Below are 26,326 nucleotides of genomic sequence, written 5' to 3'. Positions count from 1 at the left end.
TTGCTACTGTATGTTTATTTAACTCACCTGGTTAAATAAAGGTTTAATAATAATAATAATAAAATAGAGGCCCCCAGCTTGGGTTCCCATTAAAACTGCGTTAAAACCTAGAAGCAGAAATCAAACACAGAGAGACAAGCTTCCCACACACAGAACAGAAGACAGAGGAGACTGATGGCGTCTTTCCCTCTCCAACACACAACAGCTGACCGAGACTCAAGCCACTGATGTCTAGTCCACATTAGAGTTGTCACGTCGGTGTGATTTTGACACCGGTGTTGTTTCCTTCCTCATCACCGGCCACACCGGTTATACCGCCTGTCGCCACTAGAGGGTCTGAGCGCTATCAAAGTCAGCATCACTACGACGAAAGTGAAACTTAAAATTCCTCTCCAAACTCACGTGTGTTAACGGCATTTGTAAACGGTAACACTTTTAATCAGAGATTTCTAACACTGCTCAACACTCAGAGAGTTAATAGTGCAGAGCAGATTCTGGCATATTGCCCTTCTTTAGGCTCCCATTGGATTGTATTGGACACATTATTGTCACTAGGTAAGGACAAATAATTAATCCTATTCATCCTAATCTGTCATATTAGTGATCAGATATCAGTGATCAGTATGTTGTTAGTATGTCCATTTATCATTTAGTAGCCTAACTTGAACATGGAAGCTCTGAATATGTGCTTTTATTTTATAAAATACAAAATAACGGTATTCCCGGTGTGGGGCTAATAACACAGGTGTGGACTCCAAGACCGTATGCCACCGGTAACCCCGCCCACCGCGACAACCCTACTCCACACTAATCAAGATACATTTGAAAACGCATCTTTATTTCTCTGTTTTTGCCCTTCCATCCACACTAAGCCGGTGTTTTCCTCCACCGAACACTGAGCTTTTCTGAAAACACTCTCCCAAGCGGATACATTTGAAAATGGCGGTCTGGTGTTGTAGTGCGGACGGGGAAAACGTGTGATGACATGTGACGTGTGATGGTCACATGTGATGCATCCAGGCTGTATCGGCTGTTTCAACGCCTCATGGAGCGCTGGTTGTGGCTGGAGAGCCTCAAACTCTACTGTGACACTTTTTCACTTTTTGATTGAGCTATTTTTTCAGAAACTTAACTCGCTAACAGACTTCATTCTTCACGATCGCTCTGTAAACAACAACGTTTTCAAAATGCTGGTGGTAGAAAGCTGGTGTTTAGCTGAAATTTATTAAACCTTTATTTAGATCTCGGAGATCATTGAGGGTATACCCTCATTTACAATGATGCCGAGTACAGAGTAAATACACATAAAAAACAACCAACGAGAAAACAAATAGACAACAGAACACAGCCAAACACAGTTAAAAACAGTTACATTCATGAGTGGTGCAGTTTGCAATTATGGTTTTAAATTGACCCAAATGTACAATTGTGTCCAGTTTCAATGTATGTTGCAAAGTGTTCCAGGTGTGTGCAGCACAGGAACTAAAGGTAGTGTTTGTACGCGGTACTTCGAGCATTAGCCAATCACTTGAGTTGAATGGTGACTATAGGCCCAATTTAATAAAGTAATATATGATGGCAAGTTGCCAATAAGGGCTTTATAAATAAAGAGAAACCAATGCCTGTCACGTCTTACTGTTAGGGATGCCCACCCAAGCTTTTCATAAAAGAAGCAATGATGCGTGGAATAACTGTCACCGGTAATAAATCTTAGGGCGGAGTGATAAACTGAATCCAGGGGTTTAAGAGTGGAGGCAGAGGCGTGTCCATGGATGACATCACCATAATCCAAAACAGACAAGAAGACAGCCTCAATTATCCACTTCCTACTGAACATAGGAAAATTAGCTTGAATTGGCGTGAAGCATCCAGCCCCGGTGGCCTGCACATGCCCATGGAAGAAATTTTTGTCGGTTCAGTGTGGACAGGAGACTTTTTTTAGCCTTTCGAAACGAAAAGGGCTTTTTCAAATTTATCTGCATTAGTGTGCGTTCACTCTCACCTACTGACTGCAGAGTGGTGTGTTGTACTGATTCTATTAGCATGTTGTATATTTCTATGCACTGTTCTGCTGTCTATCTTCTGTCTATATTCTACTCTGCTGCTGCAGTGGCCTGATTTCCCCTTGAGGATCAATAAAGTTTGGTCTTATTGTATCTGTCAGACTCACTGCTTCCTCTCCCCATACAACTCACACTGATCACAGACGGTGTGTTTCAGCTCAAAATAGACTGTACAAACACACACACACACACACACACACACACACACACACACACAAACACACCACTGGCTTGTATCAACACACACTGCCTTCATCTCTCTATCTGTCCTTCAAACTCTCTCTCTCTCTCTCTCTCTGCCCTCAGCTCACTCTCTTGCTCTCTCCACCCAAATCTCTCTCTCTCTGCCTTTATATCTCCTCATCTCCCTCTGTCCATATGCCAAGATGATACACTGTATATACTTTGTTTTCCTTTGCGTTTGTGTGTGTGTGTGTGTGTGTGCGCTATGTTGGCCCTTGTTTGTACTGGAGGGTGTATAATGTGTGTTTTGGATTGCACAGATGGTTGTTTTTCATACCTTGACCTGTATAAGGAACTTAAAGTGGATTTGTAAATTCAACTCTCTCTCCTTCATTGCCCTTATGTCTCTCTCTCCCTCTACTCCCTGTCCTCATTTCTCTCTCTCACTGTATCTGTATCTCTCTATCTGTCTCTCTTACTCCATGTCTGTGTGTGTGAGATCAAAGAGGCTTTACGGGTTCAGCAGGACGATCAGCAGTCTCCCTCTCTCTCTCTCTCTTTCTCTCTCTCTCTCTCTCACTCACACACACACACACACACACACAGCTTTACTTAAATACCCTGCCCCCCCCATACTAAATCCTTACTACACACACGCAGATACACTTTGTCACTAACTGACTGTGTGTATGTGGACCGGCCATAGATTAAATGTCCTGCTGCCTATATCCTTACCACACACACACACACACACACATACACACACACTCCTGGCACCAACTGACTGACACTGGACTTGCCATAGATTACATGAACCTCTGACTGAGCAACACACACACACACATGCAAACCAAAAATATGCAGCCCATATCTCTCACACACAGAAACGCAGATATACACACACACACTATATGAACTCCCTCACACTCTCGTTCTTAGTCTCTCTCTCTCTCACCACATGCATGCATTCCCTATTTACAATTACAATTACAACAATTACAATTTCACATTTGGCAGACGCTTTTATCCAAAGCGACTTACACATGAGATTTGCATACAACACAAGCAAGTTTCTAGATAGGAGAGCAAGTTTCTAGATAGGATATTTTACACTCTCATACAGATATACACACCTATACATACATATACAGTACGTACTGTATATACACGCACTAGGGCTGTGTGATTAATCAAATTTTATTTTCGATTACGATTTTGGCTTCCCACGATTATGAAAACAAGAAAATCAAGATAAAATGATTTCTGTGCAGTTTAGCCATGTTGCTCTCGTTTTGTCTTGTGTTGTAAATCCAGCGCACCCATTTCCTTTGGAACGGTGTGCTCCGCCCCTCCTCCAAAGCCAAACACGCTGTGGTGTGTGTAGTTTCAGCTCGAGTAGGTAACAGAGAGCCGGCGCGTTTCTCTGTTTCTGTTTAAACCTTCCTTGGTAGAAGATGACAGAAAGAGAGCCGCTGGTCGACAGGAAAGGTAAAACAAATTCATTGGTGTGGAAACACTGTACAGACCCACAGCGTGTGTTCACTTCTCTGCACTGAAGCACTGAGATACGGTTAAATTACCTCATTCCACGAACATCACTTAAATACCACAACTGTGGAATGTTAAGTTTCACTTTTGTTTTGGCACCAGGTGACAAGTGACAGACATGACATGATGACATCAGGTGCATTAGATGTCAATTTAGATCCATTTATATACAGTGAGCAGCTTTTGATTTTGTGCCTCTGCTACCTGACTGACTGAGTGACTGACATATAGTCTAGATATATAGTTTACCAATATGTTGAATATTTTGCAGTAGGTTGTGACAATGCACTACAACATAGTTGGTGTTATTTATTTTTATGTATTATTTTTTATATATTATTTATTTTATTTATTTATCTTTTTTTACTTTTATTTTCATTTATTTCTTTGTTTTTCAGTTCAGTTCAAGTTCGAAGAAATCCAGTGTTAAAAAGACAAGTTTTTTTTTTTTAAAGTTCAATAAATGCATGATGTTGCCAAAGTCAATGAGTAATCGTGTTAAATCATCGTGATCTCAATATCAGTCAAAATAATCGTGATTATGATTTTTGCCATAATCGAGCAGCCCTAACACACACACACACACACACACTGAGGTTACCCAGTGGTCTGTGGTGTGTCTTACATCACCAGATTAACAGATTAGCAGTTATTCCCATGGTTCACCTCTCCTCCTGCTCTCCCTCACCCAAACATTTATTTTTCTGCTTTCTGTCTCTTTCCTTATCAACGTCCATCTTCTACCTTCTTTCTAGGGCTGCAACTAACGATTATTTTCATTGTCGATTAATCTGTCGATTATTTTCTCGATTAATCGATTAGTTGTTTGGTCTATAAAATGTCAGAAAATGGTGAAAAATGTGGATCAGTGTTTCCCAAAGCCCAAGATGACGTCCTCAAATGTCTTGTTTTGTCCACAACCCAAAGATATTCAGTTTACTGTCATAGAGGAGTAAAGAAACCAGAAAATATTCACATTTAAGAAGCTGGAATCAGATAATTTTGACTTATTTTTCTTAAAGAATTACTCAAACCGATTAATCGATTATCAAAATAGTGGCCGATTAATTTAATAGTTGACAACTAATCGATTAATCGTTGCAGCTCTACTTCTTTCATTACCATTTGTCATGCTTTCATCTTTTCTGTCATTACCATTTTCTTGCCCTCTCTTTCCTTCCTTCGTTACCCTTTCTTTCCCCCTTTTACTTTGTTACCATTGAATTCCGGTCTCTCTCCTGCTCCTGTGGGTGGAGAAATTGGTCTCTCTCCTCTTCTATGATGCATTTCTCCCTGTGTGACTGTTGAACGTCTCTTGGTGCAAAATGGCGGCTCTAGAAAGAAGCCCTCGCTCTTTGATTCTGAGGGACTGACACCAAAACCTGACGTTTACCACTGATGTTTTAGGTCGCTGAAACGTTTTGTGCCATCAAACTCTACTAAATGGACCCAAAAATGCAAAGTACACCACCAGTACAGTGTTAATGTGTTTTAGGGTGGATTTTCCCTTTAACCGCCCACTGCTCCAGTGCAGCGGCTCAGTGGCCACCAGTCAGACTCTGGTTGCCCTGGGCAGCTCCCACGTTGGACTGTGTGTAGCTGTGTGACTGTGAAGCAGGACGTGACTGGAATAGAACATGCATGATGTTCAGTCTAGTCTAGTCATGTTTATATATAGCCCTTTATCACACGCATGACTCAAAGGGCTTAACATGCCATATCAGTGTTTCCCACAGAATTTGAATGTATTTGTGCTGGTAGGTGGGTTGGCGGTATGTACTTTGGGTCAAAGATAATTTAACTTAAAAATATAAACAGTGCTACACTGTTCTGTTTGTTGCTTGCTTTTGTCTACAAGGTGAACAATAGAAATGAAACCCCTTTTACAGAGAAATCTACTTTTCTGCCCCTCTGCCCTGCTGCATCTCTCTGTGCTGTCAGTCAGAGTCAGAGTCAGAGTTAAAAAGTTAATATTAACGTTATCAGTCCACTCAGTGGATAGTGACTAGCAGCTAGCAAATACAGCGTGCTAATCTCAGAAACTCAGCTGTAGTAACGTTAACTGTTAGTTCTTCTTTTCGGGAATTCAGTCGGCCGTCTTCTTGGCATGGAAAAAAAAAAACCTCCCTCACGCGTGTGCAGTGGGAGGCGAACAGACGGGTCCGGTGAGAGAGCGAGTGAGCGTGAGAGAGAGAGAGACCGAGCAACAGAGAGAGCAAGCGAGAGAGAGAGCGAGAGACAGAGAAAGAGAGAGAGCGAGAGAGAGATCGCGTAGAGCAATTAGGGGCTGAGCGAATCAATGCGCTACACGCAGTTCTACGATTAAATAGTGAAAAAAAGAAAATTTGTGGCGGTCAGTGCTGATACTGTGGCGGCCCGCCACAAAGTTTTCTATGTGTGGGAAACCCTGGTAGAACGAACAGGTGGGAGGGGCAACTTAGAGCGAGGGGAGATTGTCCACTAGTTAATCGATCTCAGATGGCGTCTTTCTCTCGGACGGATAAAAAAATAAAAATAAAAAATGCTAAAATGGGTCGCCAAATCAAAACTATCTTATATTTTAGATTCTTTGCCTTGATGGAAAGGCAAAGGCTTTGGAAAGAAATTCATACATTTAAGCAGAAGCCTTTAGATCAGAATGGCTTTAAGAATGAAAAATATTCAGGTACATTCAATCAGGTGGGTCCAAACTTGTACATACTACATCATATACATACTATACTACATCATATACCATATTACACACTAACACAAACATGAGGAGAACATGAAGTGTGTTTGTGTGTTGTGTGTGTGTGTTGAGGTTGCATCATCTTTATAGAGTACACAGACGGTTGTCAAAATGGCTGAGGATGTACACCACCCACCACCCACCCATACACACACACACACACACACCACTTCTAGCCTATAGAAGAGGAACAACAGGAAGACTGAATATGACCAAAGGAAAGAGAGAAATGACGTGTGTGTGCGTGTGTGTGTGTGTGTTGTGGGAGGGGAGTGGGGTTCAGCTCTGTTTTCACTAGAGAAGCATGCATGTTTGGACAAACACACACACACACATACACTGATACACACACACCCCAAGACATACAGATGATGTCACCCAGATTCCATCTCCTCTCTGGGCTTGTTTGTTCGCACAACCTCCTCAGATGTGTGTGTGTGTGTGCGTGTGTGTGCGTGTGTGTGTGTGTGTGTGTGTGTGTGTGTATAGGGATAGTGTGTGAGAGTGTTTGTGAAAGACAGAGAGGCTGACAGTCAAGCAGTGTGTACACCATATGGGTGCTTATGTGCACGTTAGGTGTGTGTGTGTGTGTGTGTGTGTGTGTGTGTGTGTGTGTGTGTTGGTAGAGAGGGTGTGTCTGTAACTCTGAACTAATCAGATTCAGCAGGAACACAGATAAGTTTTCTGCTTCAGGCTGCAGGACAGAACTCACAGTGCTGCAGGAACAAAGCATCCCATTGTTTTCATTGACATAAATTCACTTTGTCGGGTGTGTGTGTGTGTGTGTCTATATGTGTGTGTGTGTGTTTTTGTGTGTGTGTGGGTTTGTAACCAAAAATGAAAGGAAGAAATCAAGTATATAGACCAATATATCAGGCTGATACTGCATGGTCTTTTATTAAAATGGGATTTGGTCCAGTCTGGCATGATGGATATGACGCAGTGTGATTGATTACATATTTACTGTAGAATTGATCAATCAATACTACACTGGTTGTCTATGGGAAGCCTTAACCTGAATTGATTCTAATGAGATATTTTTATCAGATTCAACACAAGTATGTATGAATATAGGGCTGGGCAATATGGTTGAAATCAATATCATCATCAAGAATTTTTCTCGATATCAATATATATCACGATATGGTTCATGTATGCAAAATCACGTTAAATAATCAAATGAATGTTCATCTCATTGAACCGAATGGTAATGTTAGGTGTGATGTCAAAACAGAAATATTCAAATAATATTCCTACCATACCTCATTTTATGAAAGTTTTTAAGTAAAATTTGCTTGTCATCATCAATTCAGACAGCAGAAATGTGTGTCACGATATCAAAATATCTTCATGTCATCACGATATGATTCCACTGAAAGACGATAAACGATAATATTTAATTATCGCCCAGCCCTATATGAATATGTTTTATTATTAGTCTGGGTTTCAGTGGAGCGTTTCAGTGTCCCATGATGTTCTAAATGCTGTTTCCATCCTGAGAAGAAGAAAATTATCATGAAAATATTTTTTTGTATTTTTTGCCATGAAAATGGTCAAGATATACAATATCGGCATAAAATATCAGCAGCTTCAATCACCAGTAGGCTAATATCTATAATGGATTCAAAAACCCACTGGTTGAATTCTTGTATATAAGTGTGTGTGTGAGTTAGAGATATAAAGAAAGAGAGACAGGGAGGAGAATTAAAGAAAGAAAAACAAAAACAATGAAAGAACAAAAGAAAGAATGTAATGAAGAAAGAATGAAAAGAACAATAAAAGAAAGAACGAAGGACTGACAACCACCTAGCTACAGCTGAACAGAGAGAGAGACAGAGAGAGGGAGGAGAAATAAGGAGAAAGAGCAAAAGAACAGAAAAACAAAATATAGAGACGAAACACCATAGGAAAGAAAGAGCAAACAAACGTACGGGCGAAAGGACAAAAGAACAATATAAAAGAAAGAAAGAAAGAAAGAAAGAAAGACCAACCAGCTCCAGTCAAACAAGCGCTCACTCTGTTTACTCTGCTGGGAGAGTCACTCATGGAGGGAGACCATGAGAAACACACACACACATACACACACACACACACACACACACACACACACACAGGCCCTAACCCTAACAGTGATCAGTTAGAGAGAGATTAGAGTCATAGTTATACAGACACACCCTCACAGCTAACACACACTTTTTCATTTGATTTTAGTTTAGTTACAGAGAGGAAACACAGCAGCTGCTCAATGCCAAAACCTAGCAGCCACTTTTCACTGTTCCACCAGCCAACTGGACAGTGGCTTCCAGAGTAAACACCTATTATGCACTATTTGGCTGGTGGCTGGAGGTAATTTCCCTTCATAATTAGCAGGCTTTTTCTTGCACAAGGAAATGGCAGCCAAAAGCCTTTTCCTTTAGCGCTGAAGTAAAAAACACAAGAAACCTAAAATCATCACTTCAAATTAAGGCTGCACAAGTCATTGAAGATAATCGTATATCGCAATATTATGGTTTTCCACTATTTATGATCACGTAATACGGTGATATTGAAGTGTTTGTTATATCTTCAATTCCCCTGAAAGTCCTGGTGCAGTAGGCTATATCAAACGCAAGCTGGTCTTATATTTCATTCCACCTGGTGTTAAGAAGGTCTTCAAAACTCTTGAATTTACCTTGAAGAAACCTGCAGACAACCTGAAAGCAGAGCTGAACAATGAATCGAAAAAAAATCTAATCGAAATCGCAATATGAACTTCTGCAATTTCCAAATCGCAGAGGCGGCAATTAATTTCTTAAGAGAGAAGTGTGTCCAAAATGGATTTCTGTTTTAGAGCTGTAGGTAATCTTTAGTCCATGAATCAAAACCTTTCATCAGACTCAAACTCAGTAAATCTTGCACACTCACATCTAGTTTTTTTTTTTAACAAAATCACTTTTTTTTAAAACAATTTTAAAGTTCTAAAAAAAACTTATGACAAGAAAAACTTTAACTAACCCTAACCCTTTAAACGCAATAACATTTTTTGCCAGCTAATGTCTAGGGCTGCAACTAACTATTATTTTCATTGTCAATTAATCTGTCGATTATTTTCTCAATTAATTGATTAGTTGTTTGGTCTATAAAATGTCAGAAAATGGCAAAATCAGTGTTTCCCAAGATGACGTCCTCAAATGTCTTGTTTTGTCCACAACCCAGAAACCAGAAAATATTCACATTTAAGAAGCTGGAATCAGAGAATTCTGACTTATTTTTCTTAAAAAATTACTCAAACCTATTAATCGATTATCAAAATAGTATCAAAATAGGCGATTAATTTAATAGTTGACAACTAACCGATTAATCAATTAATCGTTGCAGCTCTACTAATGTCCCTTATAAGCAAAATTAACCAATGAAGTCTTGTGGCCATGACATCACCACTAAACACCGAGTTTAAACCAGGAAAAGCCCTGATTAGTTTGTATGGAGTGTTCAGACTGCTACGTCACTGACAGGTCCAGCAGCTAATCCTGTCCAGACCGAGGAAAAACCTTAATGCCTCTCAGATGAAGTTCAGCCAGCAGAGCCTGACTGGCCGTCCTGACAGGAGACAGGTAGTCTCCCCTGGCAGAGCCTCTGTCCTGCTGCGTCACTCACAGATTAACCTCCCACTGATACCGCTGACCTTCAGTGTTTCCTCTGTATTCATTAAGCCGCGCTTCACCACCACAGATACTGAATATTAGGCAGTTGCTGATTAATCTGTGGTTGCTGTAATCGAATAATCAACTACATCTAATCTGTGTTTTTTTGTTTAACAGTCCTCTATAAAATTTGTAAAGAGCATGGTGTTGATCATCGCTCAGACAAAGTGAAATCTGGACAGTTGATTTTAATGTAAGCTAATCACATGGAATTTAGCCTTGTGAAACATATACATTTTATTCATTTATAGTTAAAAAATAACAGTCCAGCTATAAGTTTGAAAAGACAGCCGGAAAAAAACATACAATGGCACTTTTGATACTCGATTTTTCAGCTCTTGATCGATTAATCGACTGATTATTTGGACATAAAGAATATATGAACTCAATGCTACAATTTAGATCAGTTTCCCTAAAAATGCAGTACAGGCCCAAGTAGTGCCTTTATCATAATAAAGTATCCAAACATGAATCGTGTTAGTACTGTACTGTAGGGCGGAACAATTAATCAAAATTTTATCGAAATCGCAATATGGCCTACTGCAATTTTCAAATCGCAGGAGGCGCAATATTTGTTAAAGGCGAAATGTGTCAAAATACCATTTTAAATGAAATATTGTGGTGCTGCAGAGATGTCCTGGCCTACACATCATATTCTACAGACTTAAGAAAACGTCTTTGTTTGGTACAGAGCCCCGCAAAAATCACACCATAATCATTATAATACGTTTTTCAATGAAAATGAGAATAATGATGTAAAAATGATCATTCCCTCTAATATCGCAAATCATATCGCAATTGCAATATCAGTCAAAATAATCGCAATTAGATATTTTTTCAAAATCGTTCAGCCCTACTGTACTGTTGGGATTGGGAGGAAAAAATATCATATGTGATTTTTTTGTGAATATGTTACAGCCGTTTGTCCTGAGTGACTGACTCCCTCAACAATCTCTGAACCCATCGTCTATCGGTCTGAGGATGATTAGACTCTGGGGGTGACGGCCAATATTTCGGGGTTTCCGGTGTAGCCAGCGGACATCCGGGCCAAGACTTCCTCTTCCGTGCACCGGTCATTGTTTACAGTCCGATTAGCAACTTGAGACGTGAGAGTCGAACGTTTCTCCACACAAAACACAAACATCGATACTTTTTGTAGGTGTTTTAGGTCCAGACGACATTTCGGCTAATCTCTATAAACAGATATCTGCATATGAGACGTCGTCTCTCAACTCCGACTCCATTCTCGCGTCTCAAGTCGCTAATCGGACTGTAAACAATGGCCGGCGCACGGAAGAGGAAGTCTTGGCCTGGATGTCCTCTGGCTACACCGGAAATCCCGAAATATTGGCCGTCGCCCCCAGAGTCTAATCTTCCTCAGACCGATAGACGATGGGTTCCCAGACTGCTCCCTCACTGCAGTGACGCAGCAGAGTCAGGCCCAGCAGCCGGGTCAGGACGGTCCCTTCCTACTGGGATCCTGTGAACTCAGAATAGAAGTCTGCAGTGGAAACCAGGACAAACTGAGCTAATTGGATCCTGGGGAGTCCTCTGTGTCACGGTCAGTGTGGTCACACTGATCCAACAGGTAACAGCTGAACACAGAGGGAGGGAGGGAGGGAGGGAGGGTGTGTGCTGCTGTATGTGTGAATTAGGACTCAAGATATTGACAAGAAATCAAATTGCGATTATTTGACAGAATATTGCAATTGCGATATAATTAAACTGTGATTCATATCTTCATCTTCAGTTTTCTTTTCATCATTTTTCTAGAACTTTATTCGTCTCAACCAACAAAAACATTTCCCTCTGGATTCCTCTACCAAGTGTTGCCAAGCAGGTAAACTGTTTCCCGACTGCAGGCTAACTGCTACTTTAAGGTTTGAGCAGATAAATTCAGCTCCTTTCTTCCCCCTTGTCCTCTTCTGCCGACCGTTCTTAGTTAAACACACAGTATGTAATTTCTGCCTCTAGGGCTCTCTCAATCAAAACAATAACAAAAGACGTAGTTTGATGACGTCGTGAAGTAGCGTGGGATCATGGGAGTTTTTTTTACGGGGACAGCTTGGGCGACAGAACGCAGCAAACGGGAATGAATAATCGTGATCCGTCACAGTGAGCGATAAAAACAATAGAATGAAAAAAACAACAGAGCGGCTAGAGCGGCTAGCTAGCTAGTTGGCCGACTTCCTTCCTCACTCTCTGACGGATCATCTGGTGTTTCCCGTGTTTCCCCGAAGTTAGGGGGCAAAGGGGATATGACGCCATGACAGGAAGTTAGGGGGTAAAGGGGATATGACGCCGTGACAGGAAGTTAGGGGGTAAAGGGGATATGACGCCATGACAGGAAGTTAGGGGGTAAAGGGGATATGACGCCATGACAGGAAGTTAGGGGGTAAAGGGGATATGACGCCGTGACAGGAAGTTAGGGGGTAAAGGGGATATGACGCCATGACAGGAAGTTAGGGGGTAAAGGGGATATGACGCCATGACAGGAGACCAAATGAAACGCACCGTTACCTTGAATAAAATTACGGATTTCTCTGGGTTTGAACATTGTTGGAAACATTTGGGATTATGTAGTAGTACACAACTCAAAAAAATATATAACATAGGTCTAGTTGTTTTTAAGATATTTTAATGCGTTTTAATGGAAATGTTACATATTATACCTTTAAGGTCAAACATATTCATATTGCTGTCGCTACTAGGTGCGAATGTAGTTAGAGTTTTGCGTAGCCAAATCAATTATATTAGAACACCTGTGAGGCGGAGTGATACATATAGTAAAAAGCATAAATACCAGCACTCATGGAATGCCTCTTGTCCAATCAAATTACTCGACCTGGAACTAACTGTTGTATAAAATAATAATAATACATGGCAGTTATCATGTCCAGTGCATTCAATTCTAAACCCCAAAATGGCCCCATTTTCAAAATGAGGCTGGGCAAAATGTTTGCAGTCTTTCTATGTGCACAGTAGAACAGAGACTCTGTACAAGGACACACACACACACACAGACACACACACACAGACACACACACACACACACACACACAGACACAGTGCTGAGGCAGTGCAGACTAAGGGAAGGGTTTTGACAGTTTTTTTTGGGGGGGGGGGTGTTTAGTCTACCCCGAATTCCCAGTGTGCTGCTAAGAGAGCGTCAGAAAAGGGACGATTTTGCTCTTTTTTTCCGCAGGTGTCTAAGTGACCTGTCTGTGTCAATTAGGGTCAGTTATGGTGTGTGTATGTGTGTGTGTGTGTGTGTGTGTGTAGAGCAGTGTATATGTCACTGCAGTGAGTGTGTATGTGTGAGAGTGAAAGACAGAGAGGGAAGTGCATGTGTGTTTCAGAGTTGTGTGTTTTAGTGTAAGAAAGCAGTGTGCGTGTGCGTGTGTGTGTGTGTGTGTGTGTGTGTGTGTACAGTGTACTGTGTGCGTCACTGCAGTGTGTGTGTGTGTGTGTGAGACAGAGATAGAGACAGAGAGAGAGAGATGTGTGTATATCTGAGTGTATGTGTGCAAGACAGAAAGGTGTGTGAGCACGTCATAGTAGGCTGTATGTGTGTGTGTGTTGTCATCGCAGTGTGTGTGTGTGTGTGTGTGTTCCCTGCTTCTTTGAGGCTCTTGTAGTTTTCAGCCAAACTCATGAATGTTTAATGTCCAGTTGAGTAGAAACATCTTATTGTCTCATATTCTAAAACCAGCTGTTTTACAAGAGCAAAAAAACATAAACAGTACCTCTCTCTTATCTTTCAGTTCTCTCATCTCTTTTCCTAGCATTTCTCTCTTACATTAAACGATTAATCATTGAAATATTGATTTGTAAATAATGACAAATGCCCATCACAAGTTACCAGAGCCCAAAGTGATTCTTCAAATGTCTTACTCAGTCTGACCAGCAGCCAGCAGTAAGTATTTATTTTACAATGATATGAAACAGACAAGCACCAAATCTTAGCATTTGTGAAGCTGTAACCAGCAAATGTTTGATATTTTTACTTGATAAATGAATAAAATGATTAATCCATTATCAAATTTATAATCAATAATTTTTTTGTCGATCGACTAATCGACTAATCGTTTCAGCACTACTGTAAATCACTCTGGATACATGCTAGAAACTAAATGTCTAAAATGTAAAATGTCAACTTATTAGCCGGGTTCCCATGTAAGTTTTTTTTTACACAAATTACAATGTATCGAATTAGAAAAGCTGAATGGAAAGAGCAAATTTTGAGAATTTCGTCAATGTTTTTCGTCAAAGGTTTTTACATTCACTTGAGGCAGGAACGTTTTTTGGCGATCGATCAGCCATGTTTAAGTTTCTTGGTGATGGCGTTTCATCCTCATTAGACATTACTAGCTCCAATTTGATTAGCAGCAATGCTAACCTTAAGTGTTTTCATAGGTTCTACTTTGTTTTTACTGAAAAAACAACAGTGTGCTCACCCTAGCTGATCACACTTTAACTTGGTGCGTAAAACCAAAAGGTTATGAAATCTAGATACATAAAGTAGTCCATACTCAAGAAACTGGGACAAAAAAACATAGGATCCACACTCAGCCTGCACACGAAGTGCATGCTTTCTAATCTGTATTAGAAAAAAAAGACTCTTAACAGTTTACTTGTGCCATTAGTTCCAGGTTTTTTTTTCTGATGTGCGTATAAGTGTCAACAGTTCTGTTTTATCTTAGCATTTCTAATCCTCTGTCAGCTAGCAGTTTGTGGAAAACAGAACTTTTATTCCATATTCAAGATGGTTCTATAGTTCAGTTAATAAATAAGATCTGAGCCAGTAAAAAACAGCCATGTGTCCTGGTAAAGAGTCTTACTCATTGTAGGTCGGTTAAACGTCTAAAATGTAAATATGTGTGTGTTAACTCAGCAGTCAAATGAAGCGTTTGGCTGGCTGGTCCGCCGGCTGGCAAGGCTTCACACACACTTCACACACACACACACAAGCTTTGCTACACACAGAGAGGCTAAACAGAGCGTGACTAATTTCCATAAGCGACGACAGCCAACTTCATCAGAGCAGGAAGTGTGTAGGTGAGGAGAAGGCTGCATTTTAACTCAGACATTTCAATCTTGACTATTAGTCAGGACAGGAAACAAACTTTTTTGTGGTCAGCGGCTACAGCGGCTCGTTTAACCCAAAACCCCCCAGACACTTTCTCTCTTTTACAACTAGATGTTTAGAAGAGAATAAGATAAGATGAAACTTAGGGCTGCAACTAGCCTAACGATTATTTTCATTGTCGATTAATCTGACGATTATTTTCTCGATTAATCGATTAGTTGTTTGGTCTATAAAATGTCAGAAAATGGTGAAAAATGTGGATCAGTGTTTCCCAAAGCCCAAGATGACGTCCTCAAATATCTTGTTTTGTCCACAACCCAAAGATATTCAGTTTACTGTCATAGAGGAGTAAAGAAACCAGAAAATATTCACATTTAAGAAGCTGGAATCAGAGAATTTTGACTTATTTTTCTTAAAAAATTACTCAAACCGATTAATCGATTATCAAAATAGTTGGCGATTAATTTAATAGTTGACAGGTAATCGATTAATCGTTGCAGCTCTAATGAAACTGTAAAGATCCCCATGGGGAATTGGGTTGTTGCAGCAGCAAACAGTGACAGGGTCCAACAGAGTCAATAGAATATAATAATAATAATAGAGCAAATGGGCCTATTTAAACATAATGCGGCCGATAATTACAGTACACATTCATTTTGAGAGATTAGTATAATTACTGTAAACAAAGCAGTCCATCAGTGGTCAGCCTGTCAGCCTCTATCAGCCTCTACTCTGCATCCTCCATTGTTTCTCCTTCACCTGGTGGATCTGGAGGGAAATCTGCTGGATCGCTTTACGGCACAAAACAGGAAGAGGTTCTGTTCTTCCAGAGCAAACGGAGCTAAAGCTGAAAGAGTTTCTGGCAGCAGATGGTGGAAGGAGGGAAAGGAAGATGGAGAAATCAGGCGACCAGTCGTCTCCATATCGCCCAGCCATAGATGACATCATGTGTAAGGGTGTGCAAAAAGAAGCAGCAGTGCAACATAGTGAAATAGTGAGATATGACATATTTAAAAATCAAGATATATGCAACAGGAGGTCCAAACGTTGGTTGGTGGCCAGTACACTGGACTAACCAGTATTTACCAGTCAGCTGCCGGTAATGTCCCAGCCTGTTGTAGGTGTAGATAGGTTATGTGGTGTTTTGGCACTGCGGGGCAGACAGTCTCCGGGTTTGTAACGGTGTCAAGATGACGAGGCCCATCCATCCATCCATCCTCACACACACACACATACACACACACACACACACAGCATATCGCAAGCAACGCCTGAAATGTTGCCAGATCAGTTAGACTCACACACACACACAAACACACTTCCTATCACTCACTTCCTTATAATAGAACAACATTCACACAGTCTGTAGCATGACAGTCCATCTCTTTTTCTCTCATGCTGCCACCTCTTTCTCTTCCTATCTTGTCTCTCTCATTGCTGTCCATCTTTCTTTCTTTCTTTCTTCCTCAATAGAAGAAACCCAAGCATATTAACAGCGGCTCTATCAAACAGCCTGCTCAAAATGACTGTGGGCTACTGTGTCACAGAAGCACACATGGTCTATCTTACACGTTTGTGGCTTTTAACTGTCACTTCCTCAAAAACCAGCCCCTTCACCAGCCTACTAGTTTTACAATTACTGATTTTCATATTAGCCTCTGGTTTCTCAAAATACAAGCTGAAGACTCAAAATGCAAACGAGGACTAGCCTAAGCTTTATAAAGAGGCTGGATCCCTGGCAAAGAGAGTAAACTTCTGACAGCATTCCCAGGACGAAAAGGTTTATTTCATATGAGCAGTCGCTAATTTTAAGCCTAGAAAAGATCAATTTCAGTCTGTCAACACGCTCTGATGATTTGAGAGGGGAAGAGGAGGGGTGGTCGCATTCATACTCTCTCCCAGTGGAGCCTATTCAATACAACAGACTTATTAATAATTGATTTTTAGGGAGAACTGGAGGGGGGGATCAGCACTTTCACCTCAACTTTAGTTAAAAGAGCACATAATGCTTGTTGGTTAAGAGCCGCGGGGCAAATCCATAATTAATACTAGACAATTTAAGAGGACAGCTCCTTTGGAAGATCAAGTTCAGTCAGTGAATGAATGACAGCAGTGTCAGTTTTTACAGGAGCGGAGATGATCACTGAAAGATTTTAATGTATGTGAAACAAGGGGATCCCAAACTTTTTATGTCCTCAAATAGAAAGGCATCACACACAAATTTGATAAGATTTTGCCCTATAAGGAAAACCACCTGAGAAGGTTTTTGCTGTTAGGCGTGACTTGGTACATCTACCTACCTGCAGTCAGCTCATCAAAACAGATCAAAACAATGGGCACACTTCCAGTGAGTAAAATAAAAGTGAAAGTAAACCATCCTTCATTTTGCTGGGGACCCACTGGAGTCACCCTAAGGATCCCTATAGGTCCCTGGACCCCAGTGGTTATCATACTGGGGGGGGCGGGAGAGAAATTTAAGGGGGTCGGGAGATGATTGATGGGATAGAAAAAAACGTTTCTGCTATACAAATGTATTATCATGTGCAATTTTTTCCAGATTTTTCTCCAGTTCTTGCGAAATACTGAATAATTTTCAGCCTCTAGGCCTCCTCTGATCAAATCAAATGAAACGGCCCGAAAAGGGAAAATTATTTTTTGGGTGAACTGTTCACCTCTCTGCAAATGTAACGTTAGCCCGTGATTTTGGAGGAGGGAGTTGGGGGGGGGGGGGTAGTATCGCTTTGTTTTAGGGTCAGCAGCCAAAAAGTTTGAGAACCGCTGCCTTGGAGCATCAAGTTCAGTCTGTGAGTCACTGACAACAGGCTCTCAGGTTTTGAATGTGAACACCTTGAGTGCGTTTAATGCAGAATAGTTTATCTAGATTTCATTGAAGTGGATTAGACTATCATAAAATCCAGGACCAACTCTATGGAGAAGCCAAGTTCAGTGGGTGAACCGATGACAACAATCTCCTCCCTCAACTTTGTCGACAGATTTCAGGTACGTTAAGACAGCCACGTTATTTCATCCGGAATACCAGCCACGCTACAAATTCAGCACTAAAACTGACTAAAATCACACAGGTTTGGTCTATGAATAAACAAAAACTGGACCGTGTTTCTCTCACCTTTGTCGCGGCTCAGAGGACACCGAGTTACAGCTCTGTACCGACAGCAGCGTGGAAGACTTCCGCGGTCCCAGCGGCGACGGCAGCAGGCTGGGGTTGGACGGGGACGGGGAGAGCAGGTTCCCCGACGAAGGGACCGAGCCTCTCCGGTGCTCCAGCAGCACCTCCGCGCTCCCCACGTCGTTGAACCCCGTGTCCGACGGTAGGACGAGGATAGGCGGGACGTTGAGGACTCCTATCCTCGGCACCGGGGAGGGATTAACGTTCCCGCAGCTCACGGACGCTGACAGGCTTGAGAATGTCCCGTAGCTGCCGTGACCCGGCTCCGGGGAGAGCCCGGCCGCGGCAGACCCGAAGTCGGCTCCCTCGAAGTCCGTGTCTCGGTGGTGACGGCTTCCTCCATTCTGGACTAAATTACTCTGTACGGGCCGTCCGTCCAGTGAGATGTTACTAAGAAACAGGAGGGCGGCTTGTCTTCGGCGGGAATTTTCCCGGTTTCTACGGACGTGTTCTCTGTTATTATGCGTTTTTTTGCCGTTAACGGCGGTTGTTATCGCGGCGCTGTGCGGACCGCAGGCAGCAGCCGCCATAGTCTCCGTCCCACTGAGGAAGTCAACTGGAGGATCAGCTTGAGACCAGCAACTGTCAAAACCTTCTTACCCGGCGCGAGATTGCTTCACGCCCTCCTCCGCTCTCATTGGCTCAGAGGGGACCACGTAATGACGTTTACACCCAGAGCCAACGGAAGAGAGTTTGGCCATATATCACTCCCATACCCCAAACACACTGATAAACTGTATGTATCTACTACAATATATGACCACACATATGTAAATATATTTAACTGCAATGGTATAATATATTATATTCATATTGTATTGTTTTTGTACAAATGTATTTTACATGGTGGCTGTAGTGTCTTTTAAATCACTTCATGAAACCTGTTTCTGGTGTAATGCTGTTTGTCTTTCAAATCTTGTTACCTCCGCCAAGGAGGTTATGTTTTCGGTGCCGTTTGTTTGTTTGTTTGTCAGCAGGATTACGAAAAAACTACTGGGCCGATTTTCATGAAACTTCGTGGAAGGGTGTAGCATGGGCCAAGGAAGAACCCATTACATTTTGGAGCGGATCGGATCCGACTCACGAAATTTGCATGTCATAGCAGACTGCAGTATTGGCCTTGGCGGAGGTCTGCGCTCTCCGAGTGCCGTTCTAGTTTCTTTGTTTTTCTCTCCTTGTGTCTCCTTCTGTGTGTTTTGTTTGTCTTGATTGTGAAGCACTTTGTAAACGTTGCTTTTGAAAAGTGGTAAACTAATTTTATGATGATGATTATTAGGCTATTACTAGTAGTTGTAGTAGTATTGTTGTTATTGCTGCTGCTGCTGCTACTACTAACGATTAGCCTACTACTACATCTACTACTTCTACTACTACTATTATGGTTATGATTACGATGATAATGATGATGATGATGATTATTATCTTTATCGTTATTATTATATAATTTATGTCTCTGTGACTGTCTCTGCTGGGCCTGATATGTCATTTGTTTTAACTCACTGTTTTATTGTTTTTATAAAGTATTTAACTGTTTTGTTTTGTTTTATTGTCTTTTATAATGTATAATTGCTCTGTTACTACTCCTTATTTGCTGCAAAAGAGATTCTGAATCTCAAGTGGACTAAATTAAATTTAAATTGCAGAAATAGTTCTAATTTTGTGCTATAATTATGCATCAGAAGGCAGTACTTTTTCCCATGGTGGATATTTAATTTGATGTAATTTTATTCTGCCAGTCACTTTAAAAGAGCAGGTGTGTATTAATATAATTCTTCTGTACCAGCTGGAGCAGCAGCCTCTGAACTCTGCCATGGCCAAACTCCGGTGACGTACGGCTCTGGGTGGCAGTGGGTTTGATTGGCTGTTGTCACTTTGTTATGAAACCTCAGTGGATTTGCTGTGTATTGAGCCTGGAGTCACTGCACTGGGTGAGTGAATCTGCCCGGTTTAATGAAAATCCACTACCAGGTCTCCCACTGTGTAGTATGAACGGTCGGCTGCTAAATATAACCTGCAGGACTGTCTACTGCCGGGTTGTTATTACACACAAACCCCTGGATCAACTCTGCTGAACTACAACTGACCTGCCAACTCAAATAGTAAGTGGAACAATAACAGTATGGAGCACAATGTGGAGTATTAGGGATGAAAGACTTGGGAAAAGAAAGGCTTCGCACACTGAGAGATGAAGAGGACAGAAACGGAACTGAATTCCATAAATTCCATGAAATTCCACTTCTAAGAGAGTTTGTCTCGACTCGATAAACATTATAAATCAAAAAGACAGTTCAACAAATCAAATACGTTCAATATGTGGGAACTATGTGGGAAGAGAAAACAAAAAAAACAAAACATGGAATTTCACAAAATTTCATTGAATGTAATTAAACTTCGGGAAATTTCCAATTCAATTCCAATTCTGTTTCCTGGAGGGTTTTTTTTTCCAAATTCCAATTTCAATTCCTCATCTGAATTGGAATTGATGAGTTTATTCATGGATTGACCCCAAAACCAGACTGACAATCTCTACTGTGACTGACAAAGAAACCTGTATTTGATCATCGTGAAGAGACAGACGTTTCAGTGTGAAGCTTTCATCAGTGTCTGGAGTATTAGGAGTAAAAATATCAGGGATAAAAAGCACTCAGAACACACTGTGAGTCTCCCATGTATTTTTGACTTTATCCAATGAGTTTTTAAAGGGTTTCATAAGCCAAGAAGTCGTAGAATTTTCTCAACCGAAAACAATGAAAACCACATAATCCTTTAATTGAAGCTAAAACATGAAAATCACCAAAACTGGAGTTACAAGTTTTGCACACACCAGTAGTGTGTGTGTGTGTGTGTGTGTGTGTGTGTGTGTGTGTGTGTGTGTGTGTGTGTAGGCATGCATGTGGAGATTTGTGTCAAAAATAGGATCAGATATAAAAGTAACATTCTTCATGGTTTGTTTAGTCTACTCTAGGTGCCAGATGGGTGGCGTTTGCCACATAGAAGACAGTAAGTGCCAGAAAGTTTAGATCAGTAGTTCTCAACGTGGGGTCCGGGGACCACCAGGGGGTCCTTGAGGGAGTTCCAGGGGGTCCCCAGGAAACTGATGAACTGTTAAACTTCACCATTATTTCATTTACAAGAACTTAACACAATTAGATAATGCAGAAGAACGATTATTTTGGTCATAGTGTCTCTGTTATCTCTTTGCCTACAATACAGACAGTCATGGAATTCTGGACAAAATCATATCTAACAATAAAAATATTCTCAGATTTGGGTTTAAGAGACAAAATCTCATCAAATGGGGGTCCGTGGCCCCTATGTGGACTAAATTAGGGGTCCTTGATATGAAAAAGGTTGAGAATCACTGGTTTAGATAGACAAGTTTAGACATAGAGTCAGGGTTTGAAGGTAAATTTGGTCGACCTTTCTGTGACTGACAGTTTAGCTGCAGCTGTATGAACTGTCCTGATGCAGTAAACCCCACCCACCTGGTAATTCCTGCAGATTAAAACAAACACTAAGAGGAATTTGGGATAATATTTGACCCAGGTCTGGAGTGTAAACAGTCTATCTGTGACAGGACAGAGGAGAGGGTAATATGTGTGTGTGTGTGTGTGTGTGTGTGTGTATCAGGGCGTGCTGATGATGGTGATGCTGCTAAATACTTCCAGATGGATGATGCCGGAGATTACAGCGCTCTAATCTGATGATGAGGAGTTTATGCAATATAGTGTGTCCTCTGCCCCCGACACACACACACACACACACACACACACACACAAATATATTTTTGTGATAGAGGAAGAGACAAGATACACATAACCCCAAAATGTGTTTTAATCTGTTTTTATTCTGTCACACAAACTACACAGCAACTGTCACTTAACTGCAGTCAGACTGAGAGAAATCACATCAAAGTTTATCTCCTGTCCTGATGAAAGTCCTGCTGCTGCAGAGCTGGACTGCACATCATTAAGGAGCATTTATAAGTCTGATTTAAAGTGATATGAAACCTAAACCTTAGTCATGACCTTTGACCTTTAAAACACTAAAACACACAGTTTAGCTGCAGGCTGAGAGTTAAAACATCTGACAAAACAGGCGAGAATATTAACAACTTGGAGCGTTATATACAAATCACTGGAGTGTAAAATTGTGTGTGTGGAGAGAGAGAAAGAGAGATCAGAGAGAGAGAGAGAGAGAGAGAGAGATCAGAGAGAGAGGGGCAAAATCAGTAATTGGATTTCAGTTATGCATCAAAGCCTTAGTGGCACACACACACACACACACACACACACACACACACACACATTGCGTTGCTCAATTACATAATGAGTGGGGAGACTGACATGATGCGGGTGAAGCCCATGGGGTGACCTGACTCTCTCTCTCTCTCTCTCTCTCTCTCTCTCTCTCTCTCTCTGATGTTCAGTGAGGCTGGCAGAAGACTGGCGGGCAGAGAAGCAGTGCACCATGGGAAGGTCATGATGCCATCAGGATCAGGTCAATGCAGTGCGTAGAGAGAGAGAGAGAGAAAGAGAGAGAGAGAGAGAGAGAGAGAGAGAGTTTTCCCTCAGGACTAGAATCTCCTCTTCTGTCCTCTTGTTTTCTGGTGTTTACCTTGTCATGAATCTATCTATCTATCTATCTATCTATCTATCTATCTATCTATCTATCTATCTTCTCTTTCCCCAATCTCCCTCTCTTGCACTTAACCTTTCCTGCTCTTTCTCTTCATCTTTCCCTATATTTGATCTCTTTCTCCCCTCCCTCTCTCTCCATCCCTCTCTTTCTTTCCCCTCCTTCATCACTCTGTTTTGTTTTCTACTCATTAACACTAACCACCATGCCGTCTGTTGCTGTGTTTTGCAGTTGTACGGATGCACAGGAGCAGAGAGCAGCTCTTTTATGCTCAGTTGCCCCCATGTGGCGACTGCAGGTATTACAGCTCCACAACCTGAGGCTGGACTGATAAAAGATCTTTGTTTTTTTGTTGTCTATAAGAGTAATTCCACGCTAAAACTCTGTAAACTGAACATGACCCTCTTCTGGTGGTGCTTGGAGTCTCTTGATCAGTTTTCCCTGCTTAACAACTGTCAACAACAACTGCTATCTTATGCACTTATCATAGCAAATAAACTTATTTTAATGTTTTGGAAAAAGGCAAAGAGGTCCCACCTGTCAAATTATGGCTGGAAGAAATAGTAAAACTTTCTCACCTGGAGAGAATACGGTTCTCGCTATTAAACAAACTGAAACAGTTCAACAGAATCTGGCCCCTTCTCCAATACATTGACAACTCAAACTGATCAGTTGCACAATATTGATGGCCCCCTTTGGTGTGACAAGATGTAAAGTCCCGGGAAGGTGGGAGGGGGGTGGGATAAGGGGATAGTTGTATACATGTCTTTGTTTTTGTTTTTTCTTTTCTCTTCTTTTCTCTTTGTTTGTTTGTTCTGTCTCTAACTCTAAAGCGAGGACAAATCTGCTTCCTCAATAAAAAAAGAGTTTAAACAAACTCTGTAAACTGGTATTTAGTGCTATGTAGAAGATGAAGAGAAGCTCAAACTGGATGCACTGGATTACTCTTTAAATCCCTACTTAAAACCTTTTATAAAAAAAAAAGAAAAAAAAAAGATTTGTATCTAATCCTTTCCTTTTCGTGCACGGAGCACATAATTTGAATTAAGTCATTGAATGAGGACATAGTGCTCTTTTCACGAAATTTCATGAGGCTGCGCTGTCCCATTCAAGTTATATATACAGTTTATTTCTCCAAGAACAGATACAACACTGATGTGGTCAAATGTGTCAAATTGTAGCCAATATCACCTGAATGTAAAGGATAAGTTTAGTGATTTTGTTTCCTATATACAGTATAATGAGCCCCTTCATCAGTTCTTGGACCCACAGACAGTATTGGCTCCAGAGTCAGCGAGCTCTGTTGCCTCTTGCTAATAACAATGAGTCCAAACTTTTATTGTTTGTCACAATATCTCCAATATTGTCTGTGGGTCCAGGGATGGAAGAGACTCAGTATATATAGGAACAAAATCACCAAACTTATCCTTTAAATTCCAGATCTCGAAACATGCTGCTCTTGCTCAGGGGCTCTTGGGCAGTTTCAGCCACTGTCTGAGGTACCAGGGATAAAACCAGCAATAGAATACATTTCTTTTCCTCTCTCTCTCTCTCTCTCTCTCTCTCTCTCTCTCTCTCGCTCTCCCTCTCTCTCTCTCTCTCTCTCTCTCTCTCTCTCTCTCCATCACAGGTAGTAGTCCTCCTCCTCGATGTCTCCGTGTGCGTCCTGGAAGCCGAGCGCCTGGATGTCGTGTGTGATGTCACTGATGCGTCGATTGAACTCCTGAGATCCCGAGGCCAGAGAGCAGCTGTCATACCTGCAGGGAAAACACTCTGCTGAGCTGGGAGCTGAGACAAGTCCAGACCTGAACCTGACGAGTCCAGACCTGAACCCAGGTTTGGTTCAGTTTAGTTTAGTTTAGTTTAGTTTAGTTTAGTTTAGTTTAGTTTAGTTTGTTAAGTTTAGTTTAGTTTAGTTTAGTTTAGTTTAGTTTGTTTAGTTAAGTTTGTTAAGTTTAGTTTAGTTTAGTTTAGTTTGTTAAGTTTACTTTAGTTTAGTTTAGTTTAGTTTAAGTTTACTTTAGTTTACTTTAGTTTAGTTTGTTAAGTTTACTTTAGTTTACTTTACTTTAGTTTAGTTTGTTAAGTTTACTTTAGTTTAGTTTGTTAAGTTTACTTTAGTTTACTTTAGTTTAGTTTGTTAAGTTTACTTTAGTTTACTTTACTTTAGTTTAGTTTGTTAAGTTTACTTTACTTTAGTTTAGTTTGTTAAGTTTACTTTAGTTTACTTTGTTAAGTTTACTTTAGTTTAGTTAACTTTAGTTTAGTTAGTTTGTTAAGTTTACTTTAGTTTACTTTAGTTTAGTTTGTTAAGTTTACTTTAGTTTACTTTGTTAAGTTTACTTTAGTTTAGTTAACTTTAGTTTAGTTTAGTTTGTTAAGTTTACTTTAATTTACTTTAGTTTAGTTTGTTAAGTTTACTTTAGTTTACTTTACTTTAGTTTGTTAAGTTTACTTTAGTTTACTTTGTTAAGTTTACTTTAGTTTAGTTTACTTTAGTTTAGTTTGTTAAGTTTACTTTAGTTTACTTTAGTTTAGTTTAGTTAAGTTTAGTTTAGTTTAGTTTAGTTTAAGTTTACTTTAGTTAAGTTTAGTTTAGTTCGGCACAAAGAAAATAACAACAAATATCATCTGCAGCTAAACACAGATTGTGCAGTGAGGAAAAAAATCCCAGAGGGGCTTATAGTATCTCACCTAATTACCATAAAATGATGAAAATGATGAAACAATATACGCTAATAACGAAAAAAAAACAAACAAACAGAAAAAACGCCTGCCTTCAATGCTGGCGACCAGGCTGCAATTCCCAACTTGTATGAAGGAGTCAAATTTTAATTTGTAGCTAAAGTTTTTTTATTTTTCCGATTTACTATAACCAAAGCCTTTCCCTAACCTTAACCAAGTTGTTTTAGTTTAAACCTTACATTTATGGTGTTAGGAAGTTGTTTTTGCTGCAAGATGTTGGCAATTAATTTGACTAGAAATCAACAAAATGGAGCGGACTTCTTGACTGTGGAGTGACACGATTGGATGTGAAACAGCGGCCTGTTGTTCAGAACGCCTTCATCGGCCAATCAGAAGTTTTCCAGAAATGTTCAGCAAAGCCTTGAAATAATCACCAATAATACAGGATTTCACATTGTTTCACACAGGCAGTGGTGGAAAGTAACTAAGTACATTTACTCAAGTACTGTACTTAAGTAC

The 26,326-nt window shown here is 40.6% G+C and overlaps 2 protein-coding genes across 2 annotated transcripts in view; both read right to left on the bottom strand.

Moving 5' to 3' along the window:
* Positions 1 to 18,424: 18,424 nt before the first annotated feature.
* LOC139638298 (CDK5 and ABL1 enzyme substrate 1-like) lies at positions 18,425 to 19,014 on the bottom strand (the record flags this gene model as incomplete). The annotated part of the gene is made up of 1 exon (XM_071512398.1): positions 18,425 to 19,014. A coding segment is annotated over exon 1 (590 nt), but the record flags the coding sequence as incomplete, so codon positions are not given.
* Positions 19,015 to 22,330: 3,316 nt separating this feature from the next.
* Positions 22,331 to 26,326, bottom strand: part of ccm2l (CCM2 like scaffold protein) — a 22,788-nt gene continuing 18,792 nt past the window's right edge. The window contains 1 exon segment of the mRNA XM_071512400.1: positions 22,331 to 24,879. Within this exon segment, the coding sequence (XP_071368501.1) occupies positions 24,747 to 24,879 (133 nt within the window). The 3' untranslated portion in view covers positions 22,331 to 24,746.

Source organism: Centroberyx affinis, unplaced genomic scaffold, assembly GCF_046629955.1.
Source record: "Centroberyx affinis isolate AG114_WGS23_722 - 3 ecotype Tasmania unplaced genomic scaffold, CSIRO-AGI_Caff_v1 ptg006250l_1, whole genome shotgun sequence".
Classification (NCBI taxonomy): Eukaryota; Metazoa; Chordata; class Actinopteri; order Beryciformes; family Berycidae; genus Centroberyx; species Centroberyx affinis.
Note: the sequence above shows the minus strand (reverse complement) of the source record. Positions and strands in the feature narration are given on the sequence as shown.